The following is a 15,843-nucleotide window of genomic DNA, read 5'->3' as shown; positions in this document are numbered from 1 at the left end:
TAAACAGCTTCCCTTTACCCTTGTGTGCTGGGGGAGGGGCAGCCTTGTGCATTTTTGTGTGTGGATTCCCTTTACCCTTGTGCGCTGTGTGGCACAGCCTTGTGTATTCCTATAGGTGGCTTCTCCTTACCTTTGAATACTGTATGGTACAGCCTAAAGTATTCCTTTGAGTGGCTTCCTTTAGCATTTTCTGCCGTGTGGCACAGCCTTGTGTATTCCTATAGTAGTTTCTGGCTGTTGCCCTTTCCCTGGTGTCTCTAGCTTGTGCTGTGTGCATTGCTTGTGCTACAGTCCCTTGAGGACCCCTTGTTATTTTTTCTTCCTTCCCAGTGTATCTCAGTTCCTGTTCGGCCGTGAGGCCCGCATGCTTGGACTCTGTACGTGTGGGTTTCCGTTCGGCCATGAGGCCCACCTGAGTGGTCTATCTCCCTTTTCCTGGTGGTGCTAGTTGCTTGTCCTGTGTGTGCGGGGCTTGGTGGCTGGGGTTGTGCGTAGTACCTGTTTGGTCTACCCTAAGCCTTGGCCAAGATCCTTCCTAGGCCTCAGCCTTGGCTCAAGAACAGATTAACAGGTACTCTTGTCAAATGCCTTTTGAAAATCCAGATACACAATATCTACTGGCTCACCTTTATCCACGTTTGTTCACCCCTTCAAAGAAACGTAATAGATTGGTGAGGCAAGATTTCCCTTCACTAAATCCATGTGTCACAGAACCCGGGATGGTGAGCCCTTGGGCTGTAGCCAGGCTGCAGCAGACAAGTCCTCTGGGGAGGCGCAGAGCAGAGGCGAACCAGGCACTGAATACACACAGGATACCAGAGATGGCAAACAGCACACTCAAGACAAGCAACAAGCACCACCAGAAAAGGGAGATAGACCACTCAGGTGGGCCTCAGGCCGATCCGGAACCCAGTCGTACAGAATACAAGCATACGGGTCTCACGGCCGAACTGGAACTGAATCATACCACAGAGAAGGGAAAAGAAACAGAACAAAATCTCTTGAGCAAGTACCACTCAAGCAGTGCACACACACTGCACTAAACACAGCCACAAACAAGGGGTCAAAAGACCCTACACACAGGCACAAAGAAACTGAAGGGGAAAAGACAACCCCAATTAGACTCACATGGTAGAAACCACAAGTACAAGATAAGAAAACCACACAGGAAGGCAGCACAGGACTGGGCTTAGAACCCTAGCTATAAATGAATAGTCCTAACCAAATAAAACAGACATCACACAGAGAGGTAGCACAAGGCTGGGCTAGTAGTCCCAGCTAAACAGAAGAACCATCCACTGAAGCACAAACAGAACCAGAGAGGACACTCAGGGCTGTGCTAGATCCACAGCTATAAACAAATAATCCTAACCAAGTCAAACAGAAATCACACACAGAGGTAGTTCAAGGCTGAGCTTGTAGTCCCAGCTAAATGGAAGAGCTGTCCACTCGTGCCACACAGAGTCAGCTCAAGGTTGTGCTAGTAGAAGAACCACCCACTCAAACAGAGGAGATGCACAGGACTGTGGTAGTAGACACAGCTAACCAGAAGAATGGCCCACTCATGCAACACAGAGAGACTGCTCAAGCAATCCACTCAAACACAACCAGAAATCTCACAAAGAGAACTCAAACAGAAAGCACACAGGAAAAACTCAACACAAGGCCACACAGAGGAACACTCACGGCTATGCCATTCAGAACTCAAAGATAAGGGAAGCCACTCATGAGGGAACAGTGTGAGTCCATAAAATTAGCTCCCATCGGCTTGAAGCTGGGCAAAAGTCCCCAACACTCAATCCTAACCCTGCTCTCCTTTTTTCCTTCTCTCTTTTTATGTTTGTAAGACCTGGGTAAGTCGCGCCAATAACGCTTCTCTCCATAAGTGAATCCTCCTCTTGGGACGCCATTACTCCTATGTGAGCACAAATCACAACAATGCTAAAGGGAGCAGTGATTTGACTTGAACCCACTACGACTTGGTTCAATCCAGATAGTTATTTATAGCCAAGAACTACTAGTGTATGAGAGATAAAGAGAAACTGGGGAGGAGAAAGATGACAGAGATGAATGAAAAAGTGAAATAAAGAGAGGAGATGGATGAGGAGACTACATTCTCATATCACTTGTTTCGTTGGCTATTATTAAAAACAAAATTACAGAGCACATCCAAGGACATGGATTACTGAGACCAAGTCAGCACGGCTTTTGTGTGGGGAAATCTTGCCTGACCAATTTACTTCAATTCTTTGAAGGAGTAAACAAACATGTGGACAAAGGGGAGCCGGTTGATATTGTGTATCTGGATTTTCAAAAGGTGTTTGACAAGGTACCTCTTGAAAGGCTACAGAGGAAATTGGAGGGTCATGGGATAAAAGGAAAAGTCCTATTCTGGATTAAAAACTGGTTGAAGGATAGGAAACAGAGAGTGGGCCTAAATGGGCAGTATTCACAATGGAGAAGGGTAGTTAGTGGGGTTCCTCAGGGGTCTGTGCTAGGACCGCTGCTTTTTAATGTATTTATAAATGATTTAGAGATGGGAGTAACTAGCGAGGTAATTAAATTTGCTGATGTCACAAAGTTATTCAAAGTCGTTAACTTGCGACAGGATTGTGAAAAATTACAAGAGGACCTTACAAGACTGGGAGACTGGGCGGCTAAATGGCAGATGACGTTTAATGTGAGCAAGTGCAAGGGGATGCATGTGGGAAAAAAGAACCCAAATTATAGCTATGTCATGCAAGGTTCCACGTTAGGAGTTACGGACCAAGAAAGGGATCTGGGTGTCGTCGTCAATAATACACTGAAACCTTCTGCTCAGTGTGCTGCTGCGGCTAGGAAAGCGAATAGAATGTTGGGTATTATTAGGAAAGGTATGGAAAACAGGTGTGAGGATGTTATAATGCCGTTGTATTGCTCCATGGTGTAACCGCACCTTGAGTATTGTCTTCAATTCTGGTTGCTGCATCTCAAGAAAGATATAGTAGAATTGGAAAAGATGCAGCGAAGGGCGACTAAAATGATAGCGGGGGTGGGACTATTTCCCTATGAAGAAAGACTAAGGAGGCTAGGGCTTTTCAGCTTGGAGAAGAGACGGCTGAGGGGAGACATGATAGAGGTATATAAAATAATGAGTGGAATGGAACAGGTGGATGTGAACAGGTCTGTTCACGCTTTCCAAAAATACTAGGACTAGGAGGCATGCGATGAAATTACAGTGTAGTAAATTTAAAACAAATCGGAGAAAATATTTCTTCACCCAACGCATAATTAAGCTCTGGAATTAGTTGCCGGAGAACGTGGTGAAGGCGGTTAACTTAGCAGAGTTTAAAAAGGGGTTAGACGGTTTACTAAAGGTCAAGTCCATAAACCACTACTAAATGGACTTGGGAAAAATCCACAATTCCAGGAATAACATGTATAGAATGTTTCTACGTTTGGGAAGCTTGCCAGGTGCCCTTGGCTTGGATTGGCCGCTGTCGTGGACAGGATGCTGGGCTCGATGGACCCTTGGTCTTTTCCCATTGTTATGCTGTTAACAAAATTGTAAGTTTTATGTTAAACAGTACCTGCTGTACACCACCTTGGGTGAATCCCTTCATAAAGGCGGTTAATAAATCCCAATAAAAATAAATAAATAAATATCATATGATAGTCCCACAAGTGCAGAATCCATGAATTGATGATATTCCATGAGGTACTTTACTTTGTGTTACTGCTTAAACTTAACATACTCTCTATTACAAGAGTTACTGTTTAAGTATAAATATATTTTTGTCTTTTCAGCTTAAACCTCACAAGAGACATTTCTTTGAAAGCAATTCTATAAAACTGCAAGAGGTCATCACTCATGTGAGGTTCACTATTGTCCCTGATGGAGGTGTGAGTAGACTGCGTCTCTGGAGTTTCCCACGATTGCTTCCATCAAAACAACAGCACTAGAAACAATTCCGTGGACATAGTTGTTCTATTAAATATAATGTAACTCTGTTTTATTACTTTATCAATTTAAAACAGTGAAGTTTTATTAAATGTTCTGTTTTCTTTTTAAAAACTATGGGGTCGATATTCAGCCTTTTTCTGTCGCTGGCGCTATGCCTGAAAATTCAGTGCTGGATCATGACTGGGCTCTGGCATTGAATTTCCAGATTTACGGAGCCAACAAAACTTAGCTAGTTAAGGATCCTTTTACTAAGTTGTAGTAAAAGGGGTCTTGCACTAGCGTCAGCATGTGCTTTTGATGCATGCTGAGGCCCCCTATTACCACAGCAGGTAAAAGGCTGTCTTTTTTTTTTTTTTTAAAGAAATGGCCGTGCTCCCTACTCCACCCACCTTTGGGTCCTACACAGCCTGGAGAATTCCCACTCTATTACCCTTGGCTCCCCAGCCTTTATCAGGTTCCAAAAGACAGGTCAACACCAAGTTCTTTGGCTTATGTAATCATATGCAGACTTTCAGTTCCACTCCTCTACTACCCGAGCAGGGTCTCTGATGTTCACCCTAATTGGTCCCTCCTAAATTTAAATAGATACATTTTAGCTGGACATCAAGGTGTCCACTGAAAATTTATCTATTTCCCAGCGGTAAATGGGGGCCTGCAGTGGTGTCAGTGCATGTTTTTGATGCCTCAGAAGGTAAAAGGCTGGGTTTTTTTTTTAAGAAATGGCCATTTCCAGGGGGAGCCCTTACCGCCACTGTGCTAACCTGGTGGTAACCAGGCAGTGTGTGGCATTGCCCGATTACCACCGGGAAAACCCTAGTGCTACAAAAATACAAAATATTTTTGTAGCATCAGAAATGGCGTGCGTTGGGGGTGGGAACTACCGCTGGGTTCCTGTGGCAACCTGGTGGTAGTTCCGGATTGGCACGCAGCAAGCCCATTGCCGCACGCCAGCCCTTAAGTAAAAACCCCTGAGGAAAGTTAGTGAAAGGAGTACCTGATGTCAACTTCATGAATATGCCTTCGCGGACAGTACTGTGGGTCATAGTGATGTTATCAGTGCTACTGTAGCATTTAAGCAGGTCCTCTCTGCAGAACACAGTGGAGTAATTCAATCTTGGCAGAGAAGGGAGTGCCCAAAATCCATCTTCAGGCAGGCTGCTTCATAGACAGTACCTGTGGGCCTCAATGATATCAACTGCTGTTGCAGTATTTTAAGCAGGTTCTCTGTGGGATGCAGTCATGTGGCCATGGGCAAGTGCCCCTTAGGAACACCTTGGAGTAGGAGCAAGGGACTATCATTGTTATCCTCCAGAGGGGAGAAAAAAAGAAAAGAACACTAATTTAGCATAGTTGATGCCTACAATTGTTAAATGCATTATGGATCAGCATTTGAAGATTATTCAGAGATTTCTTCCCTGTGATTCTGTGAGTACATTGTCCTCAGCTGAGGCCTCCTTGAGTTTGGGGATCTGAACTCCTCCCCCCAGTCTACTTTATCTTCTAGCTCTAGTGGCTATCCTTTGTTGGTAGGAGAGCAGTTTTTGCACACCATAGAGCCCTCAGTGAGAGAGTTGTCTGGGTTGGGGCAAAATGAAGACAGTCTTCACAGTGTGACACTAATTCAAGCACCTGTACAATTTTCATCTGTTTTTTAAAATTTCCCTAAGAAACATTATCTGGCTCCTCTGGAATCTACTATAATAAAACACACCTCCAACGTTCTGAAGCTGGCTTCACTGAAGGGTTCGTAACGGTGTCGCATCTCTCTCTGCTGCGCCCTTGCGTCAAAACGCGATGACGTCGAGGCTGGGCCCCGTCCTCACATCAAAATGCGATGACGTTGAGGGCGGGTAATCAGAAGGCAGGAGTAAGGGAACGAACTCGAGACGGCCAGGCCTTTCAATAACGGGGGTAGGGGATACAGGACAATCGCTGGGTGGCTGGAGGGGGGGGGGGCTGGGAACACAGGAGAATAGCTGGGTGGCTGGAGGGGGGCTCGCTGGATGGCTAGAGGGGGGTAAAGGATACAGGACAATCGCTGCGTGGCTGGAGGGGGGGGCAGGGGACAGAGGAGAATCGATGGCTGGCTGGAGGGGGAGGCAGGGGACAAAGGAGAATCGCTGGATGGTTCGAGGGGGGGGGAAGGGGATAGAGAAAAATCGCTGGGTGGCTGGAGGGGGGGCAGGGGAGACAGGAGAATTGCTGGGTGGCTGGAGGGGGGGCCAGGGCAGAGAGGAGAATCGCTGGGTGGCTGGAGGGGGGCAGGGGACAATCACACACACTCTCTCTCTCACAGACACACTCGCACCCAGTCTCACTCTCTCTGTCACACACACACACGGTCCTGCAAACCACGCGGGGTGGGGGGGCAGGCAGGGGGTCCTGAGACCAGAGGGGAGGGGAATGGGGTCCTGAGAGGGGGGGGATCCTGAGTCCAGAGGGGAGGGGATCCTCATACCAGAGGGGGAGGGGGTCCTCAGACCACAGAGGGAGGGGGGAGGTATCTCTGTGGCACACACACTCTCACACTCAGTGTCTTTCTCTCTCTCACACTATGTCTCACACAGTATCACATTCACTCTCTGTGTCACACAGTCACTCTCACACACTCTCGCGGTCTCACAGACAGTCTGTGTATTGCACACATATTCTCTCACACTCTCTCGGTCTCACAGACAGTCTGTGTATCGCACACATACTCTCTCTCTCTCACACACACTCTCACAGTGTATCTGTGTGAAACACACTCTCTCTCTCACTCTAATTCAAACACACACTCTCTCTCTCAGACACACTCGCACCCAGACTCTCTCTCTGTCACACATACACACTCGCACATTCACTCTCTCTCACACAGTCACTCTCAAACATACACACTCGGAGGAAAACCTTCCTAGCGCCCGTTTCATTTCTGTCAGAAACGGGCCTTATTTACTAGTTATTATAGAAATATTTGAAGGAAATATTTTTGTATCCACAGGCAGAACTTCTGGGAAAGGATAATACTTACTATGCTCCAGAGGTACCAGGCACTCTCAAGAGGAAGAAGGGGCTTTTGAACATACTACCTTCTCCTCCAACTTTGGATATTTCTGAGTTTCTTGAATCCTCTCAGGATAATATAGAAACTCATGCTACTTTGCTAATTACTTTTCAGATAGAACTTGGAAAAAAAAGTCAATTTTAAAAGTGTATTTTTCTAAGATGTAACCTTATGTGGCCAGTGAATTAATGGTTTTTGTGATGTAGCCAGACATACACAGGAAAGCCTTTTTAGCTTTAAAACCTACTAGAGTTTTGGCCCTGGGAGCGACATTCTTTTTGAAATTTTTCTCTGTCTGGTTACTATGGGAAGTAATCATTATCAGGGCAATTCTATAAAGTAGCACCTAAATGTAGGTCAAAATTTAAATTGTCAGGATATTCAATTATCAAAAACAAAACCAATTTACTCCAAAATATATTTAAAAAAATATATTTTTGAATAAATTGGTTTTGTGTTTGATAATTGAATATCCTGACAATTTAAATTTTGTTGTGTATTGGGTCAGGTTATCTAAGGGAGTAACCCCCCCCCCCAATAAAATTATTAACTAAGAGCCCTTTTTACAATGCTGTGGTAAAAGGGGGGCCATGGTGGTGTCAGCACACGGGTTTGCCACACGCTGAAGCTCCCTTTTACTGCAGTGGATAAAAGGCATTTTTATTTGTTTTAAAATATGAAATGGCCGTGCGTTATCCACTTACTGCATTGCCATTTCCTGGAGGAGCCTTTACCACCACCTATTTAGGGCTTCTGTACTAATTCCCCCACAAAATTCCGACGCACCAGAAATGGCCTGCAGTGGGGGCACGCAGTACCGCTGGGCTCCTATGGTAGCCCAGATTGCCGCACTTTAGTAAAACGGCTCCTGAATGTAGGTGCCACAAAAGGGTGCGCTTAGTACCAAATCTATAATGGCATTAGGGAACACCTAACCCATTGTAGAAGTGCAAAGCTGCTTTGGCATGCCAAAATGAAGCACCACCACTTACGCCAATCTACTGGGTAGTGTAAGTTGGTGCTCTTAATTGGGCCATGCAGTGTGTGCAACTGATAGTATTTTATAAGTTGTGTGTGTAACAGGTCAACATGCCCATGCTTCTCCCATGGTTATGTGCTGTTTACAGAATAAAGCCAAACACTTAAGTACATAACTGCCAATTAATTCCTCTCTTCTGTAAACTTTGGCACACAACTGGTGCCTTACTTTAAGTATGCCGTATAGAATCCCTCTTCATGTGTTTATGGATCCAGTTCATCTTAAGAACTTTTATTCTGAACAGTCAATTACAGGGTAGCCTTTCTTTTCTTTTGTAATTTTGCTTCCTCTGCTTTCTCGGTTAGCTGGGTAGCACAAAAGAGGTTTAATAGATTAATAAGTTGCTTGCTACTATGGGCTTCATAAGAACATAAGAATAGCCATACTGGGTCAGACCAATGGTCCATCTAGCCCACTATCCTGTTTCCAACAGTGGCCAATCCAGGTTAGGTTAGGCTACCCCTATAATGTGCATTAAAAAAATTGTATATGCTAGTTTTCCTTTCTTTTCATTAATTAACTTTTTGCGTTCAATTTCAAATATTATTTCACAGTTACCTATTACAGTGGTCATTTTGAGAGGGCACACCTGGGAATGGGGTTTCTACAGTTAGCTAGGCGGAAGAATGCCTGGGAACGGCGTTCTCCTTATTAAAGGTCTAGGACTAAGTAGTGCAGTTACTAAATGCTGATGCAGTTATAGAAAATGCACTGAATCCCCAACTCCAGGCATTGTGTCAGATTTCTCAAACCCTACAACACAAACTTGGCCTATATGATTATTATGGTAAAGATCACCCCATTTAAGCTATGCAAAATGTTAAAGGCTATCACACCATACATACTTACCATATAAATGGAAAAAGGATCTCTGGAGGGAAGAATGAAACTAGATGGGATTGCATAGCTTAAGACTACATATATAGAAGCCATCTGGAGTGTGTGTAACTCATGCAGAAAATGCTTGTTCAGATACAAGGGAAAGTGAATTAGTGAAGGGATGTAATACAATCAGGTGGCCAAGATGAAGAAACAGACAGTGAAATGGTAATGGGAATTAGTAAAGCAAATAAAATTGGCACACAAGGGGGCTTACAACTACCTGAGTACTAACTGAATAAATATCCCACCCAGACTTGCTATGGAGGTAACATTTCTACATGCATCCAATGACTTTTTCATGGTGCACCTAGTACTAATGAAAGGGAAAGTTCATCTAGTCTTCACTGCAATGTAGGACCTGGTGCAAGGAATAATGATCGTTGGAACACTTAGCAATAGTGATTAAAATGAAATCAAATTTGACTTACTCACTGGAGAGAGGACATTAAATACAATTGCGGCAGTTTTCCTTAACTATTAATAAATTATGGCAGCTCCAGGGGTGATCTGCAAAAATACAGACTGGTGAGCCTGATCTTGGGGCTAAGCAAATGGTACAAGCTATTCTGAAAAGCAAAATTCCTGATCAAATGGATAAACATGTCTTGAAGGGATAGAGATCCCATGAACTTAGCAAAAGGAAGTCTTGCCTGACAGATTTGAAGCTGTTAATAAACATGTGGATAAGAATATAAGATTAACCATACTGGGTCGGGCTAATGGTCCATCTAGCCCAGTGTCCTGTTTCCAACAGTGGCCAAGTCAGGTCACAAGTACCTGGCAGAAACCCAAATAGTGGCAACATTCCATGCTACCAATCCCAGGGCAAGCAGTGGCTTCCCCATGTCTGTCTCAATAGCAGACTATGAACTTTTCCTCCAGGAACTTGTCCAAACCCAAGTTTTTAAACCTAGATATGCTAACAGCTGTTACTATGGCAAGAGTTCCAGAGCTTAACTATTTGCTGAGTGAAAAACTATTTCCTCCCATTTGTTTTAAAAGTATTTCCATGAAACTTCCTTGAGTGTAGTAAAAAATCGATTCACTTCTACTTGTTCTACACCACTCAGGATTTTGTAAACTTCAATCATATCTCCCCTCAGCCGTCTCTTTTCCAAGCTGAAGAGCCCTAACCTCGTTACGTGGGTTTTCAGAAGACGTGATAAAGTCCCTCAAGACAGACTGTGCAGGAAATTAAAATGTGCTAAGATAAAAGACAGTGTGCTATTGTGGACTGATAACCGATTAAATGATAGGAAACCGTAGATGAAATGGTTATAGTTTTCTTAATTGAAAAAGATACAACAGTGGAGTGCCATGAGACCAGTATTTTATTTAATGTATTTATAAATGAACTTGAAGAAGAAGCAATGAATGAGATGATTAAAGTTGCAGAAGAAACAAAATGATTCAGTTTTTATGTAATGAGCGATTGTGGGGAACTGTAGCATTACATTACGTTACACTTGGTATTTATACACCACAAATGCCTCGCTAAGCGTGGTTCACTGCGGTTTACATAAATAAGAGATGGAACTGTCATCTAGAATTATAGCATCATTAAAATTACATCATCCATGAAATTAAAATCACAATATTTACCATGCAAACTTCATTGTAGTTGTTTAACACATATTTCTGAAATAGATACATTTCAAAAAACATTGTAGCACATTGCAAGACTGGGGGACAAGGCATCTAAATAGCATGTGAATTGCTGTATGGACTAGTACAAAATGATGCATATTGGGAAAATAATCTTAGCTAAAGATACACATTGCTGGGTTCTGCATTAAGAGTCACCACTGAGAAAAAAAGATCTTGACAATACATAAAAATCCTCAGCTCAGTGTACTGTGTTAGTAATAGGAGCCAGCTGATCAGGTGCCAAGCACCCCAAATATTCAGCAAGCTCCTTCACTGTATTGTTTGGCACCCCCAATCATTTTGATATGTTGGCACCTATGGTGGTAGTAATTTTGGCTCAGTCCTTATTAATATTTATCCAACACTGCTATATAAAGTTACTCAAGGGTATGGAATTCTATGGAATTCAGTGCCATGTATTAGCAGATGATATCCAGTTATGTACAGAGGCTGTTGCAGATCAGGGACAAACTATTGAAAATCACAATGCCTGTCTTGATGCAGTGAGTTATTGGTTATAATTTATTTTATTTTATTTATTTGGATTTAGTTCATACCTTTTCATTGGTATTTAAAGTCTAGTTACACTGAGGTAAGTAGGTATTTCCTTATCCCCAGAGGGTTTATAACCTAAGGGACCTATTTACTAAAGGTTTTCTCCCAAATTGTATCCATGCAGAAAAACGATAAGGGCTAGATTAACTAAAATGTGCTACTGCTTTGTTAGTATATGATAACACACAGGGGTCCTTTTACTAAGCTGTGGGAAAAACGGCCCTGCGGTAGCCATTTTTCCTGCTACTACTACTACTATTAAACATTTCTATAGCGCTACTAGACTTACGCAACACTGTACAAATCAACATGAAAAAGACAGTCCCTGCTCAACAGAGCTTACAATCTAAATTGGACAGACGAACAGACAGCTAGGGGTGGGGAAATTGCAGTGGTAGGGGTGATAAGTGAGGGTGTTGAGTAAGAGAGTCATGGTTAGGAGTCGAAAGCAGTAGCAAAGAGGTGGGCTTTAAGCCTAGACTTGAAGACAGCCAGAGACTGAGCCTGACGTACTGGCTCAGGGAGTCTATTCCAGGCATAGGGAGCAGCGAGATAGAAGGAACGGAGCCGGGAGTTAGCAGTGGGGGAGAAGGGGGACGACAGGAGACATTTACCCAGCGAACGGAGTTCACGGGGAGGAGTGTAGGGAGAGATGAGAGCGGAAAGGTACTGAGGAGCTGCGGAGTGGATGCACTTGTAGGTCAAAAGCAGAAGTTTGAACCGTATGCGGAAGCGGATAGGGAGCCAGTGAAGCGACTTGAGGAGAGGGCTAACGTGAGTATAGCGACTCTGGCGGAATATAAGACGTTTTTCCTGCATGCCAGGGTCCTTTTTACTGCAGCGTGTAAAAAGCCCTTAAAAATGGCCACGTGGTAAGAGAACTCTTACCGAGTGGCCATGCAGCAGGGAGCCTTTACCGAAAGGGCTCCAGTAGTAACCCAGTGGTAGCCGGGCAGTGTGCAGCTATGCCTGATTACCACCACTTTAACCATTTCTGAGGGTTTTTGTTTTCCCCCAGAAATGGCACGACAGAACTACCACTGATGGCCACATTGGGCTGGTAGTAGTTCTGTTTCAGCAGTAGTAAATGTCCAGCTTTCGGATGGGCCACCTTTGGCATCTCTGGAACTGGGTATGGAAAACGTGGGGTTCGATGTTTGTTGCCACAAGTACACGTGGGTCAGAAAGAACTACATGTGCCCCACTTCTTAAAGGAAAGGACCTATCATTGAGGGACTCATTTTCAGCCCGATTTATGCAAATAAGGCTCTACAGTGAGTCTCTGCACACTACCCTGCATCCTCAGATCCCCCACAGGCCACCCTACTTAAAGTTGTAAATTTTTTTATGAACTACAATGTGCTTTTTCGCCTTTTTCTACTGAGAAACCTACTAGAGTCCTGGAACACTTGGGGAACTCCTACTTAATCGGTTCCTTATAACACTCAAAAAGGGATGTTGCTTTTATTTTTAAGTGTGAGGTGCCTCAATAGGAAAAAAATAACGTCAACTTCTGGTCTTCAAAACAAAACACCTCCACCTACTATATTTTCCAGCAGTCTGGCCAAGAAACCCATTTGCAGCTGTCCCGCTCATTCGTTTCCTTTCTGCTTAGTTGCTACGGGGACAACACCACCACACAATGACACAACCCCGTCTCTTGCTTACCCCATGGCGTCATCAACGCAACTACAAGGGGCTAAAAAGGCTCGACATCACCAGACCAAGACGACCATCTGCACCATCTGGCCGCTAAGCCCACAGCAACGAAGCGGCACAACAATCACCTCATGCAGCAAAAAAGCCACGGCGCAAGGGAAGCCTCCCTTCGCTCGTTTTGAAACCTCCCCGCAGGATGCCTATGGTGCAGGACGGGACACTGAACAAATCTGATCTTCCACGCTCGTTCTTTCACACTGTCCCTCGCAATATCGCTTGTTAAAGCACCTCACTGAAACCGTTCAACTCTTAACTGAACGACGCCGCCGGTCCCCCCTCTCCCGTTCTTCATAACATCATCATGGCCATGGCATCGCAGGATGATACGTACTACGAGCGCCACCCGACGCAGTTAATCCCGGCCAGATCAGTGGTCTTCTACCGCAACGGGGACCCTTTCTTCGTCGGCAGGAAATTGGTGATCAACGGCAAGCACGTGCCCACTTTCGACGCCCTGCTGTCGGAGTTGACTAGGCACGTGCCGGTGCCGCAGGGATCGGTGCTGCGGATTTTCACACCGGGCGAGGGCCACCGCGTGACAACGTTGGACGACATCCTGCCGGGCCACACCTACGTGGTAGCGAACAAGGACTCTTTCCATCAGCTCGAGTAAGTGACGTCATTGTGCAAGGGTGGAGACAGGGAGGTGCCAAAGTTCGAATTCACGTGCACACAGGTCTGGCTTCTAAGTTCTGGCTATTCTATTGTAAATTATGGGGGTGAGAGCGACTTATATAGAACATAACTACAAAGTATGTCTGGTGAAAAATTACTCCCTAATTGGCTGTAGAGGTAATTTTCAGCTGAAAACACCACAGGATTTTTCTCTGGAATATTCAGTACTGTGGGGACCAACCTCCTTGATACCTGCAGATTTTGTATTTGTTCGAGAAGAAAAGGTTTCTGGGAGGAAAAAGTCCAACAGCAAATTCCTATCTCTGGTCTTCTGAATACAACTGTTGGGGCTAAATATTTGTTGTAGGTCAGTTCTGTAGGTTCCTTCTGGAAGGGTTCACTTGCAGAAATTTGATGTTTGTCGGTTGCTGATAAATAGACAAAATGTAGAAGTCATTTTAGAAGCCTTATATAATTGCATTTACACGTGGAGTTTTAAAGGAAGCTTGTTTTGGGCATGTTGGGGGGGGGGGGAGGTCAAAATTTTAATAATATAGTTTAGTGTTTTTATTGACTTTCAATATACAGGTAAGACAATGAATAACAATCGAAGCGAGGAGCAATGTACATATTTGTCTAAAAGACAATAATGAAGAAGAGGTAGGGGGAAAAAGGAGGATATGTGACAGCGTAGTTCACGCATTAGCCATAGCATGAAATACAGCAAATAAGCAAACAGCATATGACACTAAGCATCTTTAAAATAAGATACAAGTGGAGATCATTTTTGCAGATGCAAAGCAAAATGGAATGACTTTTTAGCATACTTGTAACAAATGTTTTAAAGGCTGCTTGTATCACCTCTCATATTAGTATTTATTTATTTATTTGTTATATTTGTACTCACCAACCACCCGCAATTTAGAGAGAGATAAAAGACTATGAAGTCCAGCATATGAGAGAGGCAATTCTTTAATTTCTTAGCAAAATAAAGTTACAAATACAAATGCTAGTTTCTCATGGGAGGATAGAACTGCTCCATACACATGCTTTCTGTATCTATCACTCCAAAGTACAGAACTGAGACGGCTACTTTTATACACTTGTGTTTTACATTACTTCAGTACTTATTTTTCCTGAGAGATCATTCTGTTTTCTGTTCACATCATCTATCCCCACGTCACTAAATCACACATTCATCTGTTCATCCATAATTGCACCTTTCCCAGGCCAGTTTGCATGTAGGAATGTCTTATCCTATATAATAAAACCCACCTCCAACATTCTGAAGCTGCCTCCCTGGTGGACCGTGGCTGAAGCAACCTTCGCTGTCACGTTATGTACTTCTGCTTATGTCAGCCGCAGCAATGACCAACAGCACACCAGCATGAGGCCCCGCCCCTGCCGCCCTTGCTGCAATGCTTTTGCTTTTCTGTGAAGAGGATTTCTACAATTTGGAGCGAGTGCGCCTGGAACCATGGAACACGGAGGGAGGGAGGGGAACCCTGGAACTCGGAGGGAGGGAGGGGTGATGCTGGAACTCGGAGGGCAGGGAGAGAGGGAGGGAGACCCTGGAAATTGGAGGGAGGGAGGGAGAGGGGGGTCACCCTGGAACTCAGAGGGAGGGAGGGGGCCACCCTGGAACTCGGAGGGAAGGAGGGAGGGGCGACCCTGGAACTCGGAGGGAGGGGGGAGACCATGGAACTTGGATGGAGGGAGGGGGAGGCGACCATGGAACTCTGAGGGAGGGAGGGAGGGAGACGGCCGACCCTGCAACTCTGAGGGAGGGAGGGAGATGACCCTGGAATTCTGAGGGAGGGAGGGGGTCGACCCTGGAACTCGGGGAGAGGGAGGGGGTCGACCCTGGAACTCGGAGGGAGGGAGGGGACCCTGGAACTCAGAGGGAGGGAGGGGGGACGAACCTGGAACTCGGAGGGAGGGGGGCCCATGGCGCACACTCTCATTCTCACACATACACTCTCTCTCTCTCACATACACACTTGCACCCAGTCTCTCTCTCTGTCACTCACTCACACACACATTCTTTCACTCTCACACAGTCAGTCTCACACACACTCAAACATACACACTCCGAGGACAACCTTGCTAGCGCCCGTTTCATTAGTTCCTGGCCTGACAATTTACGGCCTTTGCCCCTTTGACTCTGCTCTAGGGTGCACAACTAAGTTTATTATAGTGTTTACTTAGGTGCCAGCAGACCATGAGCTCTGATTCAGTAAAGAGGTCAACTAAGAGAAACTCAAATACTTAGGCCTATCAGCCTATATGCTTTGTTAAACATTAGCTCTTACAAGCATTAACCATGGTTCATATTTCATAGTTCATAACTGTACCCATAATATACACAAATTCCACCATTCCTGGTAAGTAACGTTATAT

General features: G+C 44.7%; 2 protein-coding genes across 4 annotated transcripts in view; both read left to right on the top strand.

Annotated features, from left to right (window-relative positions):
- ALLC (allantoicase) overlaps positions 1-4,057 on the top strand; it is a 100,579-nt gene extending 96,522 nt beyond the window's left edge. For all 3 annotated transcript variants that reach the window (XM_030198907.1, XM_030198908.1, XM_030198906.1), the window contains one exon: positions 3,787-4,057. In XM_030198907.1, coding sequence (XP_030054767.1) covers positions 3,787-3,942 — 156 coding nt within the window. In that variant the 3' untranslated portion in view covers positions 3,943-4,057. The remainder of the gene's footprint in view (positions 1-3,786) is intronic.
- A 9,072-nt stretch (positions 4,058-13,129) lies between these two features.
- DCDC2C (doublecortin domain containing 2C) overlaps positions 13,130-15,843 on the top strand; it is a 112,335-nt gene continuing 109,621 nt past the window's right edge. Inside the window, exon 1 of the mRNA XM_030198905.1 lies at positions 13,130-13,437. Coding sequence (XP_030054765.1) covers positions 13,130-13,437 — 308 coding nt within the window. The remainder of the gene's footprint in view (positions 13,438-15,843) is intronic.

Source organism: Microcaecilia unicolor, chromosome 3 (genome assembly GCF_901765095.1).
Source record: "Microcaecilia unicolor chromosome 3, aMicUni1.1, whole genome shotgun sequence".
NCBI lineage: Eukaryota > Metazoa > Chordata > Amphibia > Gymnophiona > Siphonopidae > Microcaecilia > Microcaecilia unicolor.
Note: the sequence above shows the minus strand (reverse complement) of the source record. Positions and strands in the feature narration are given on the sequence as shown.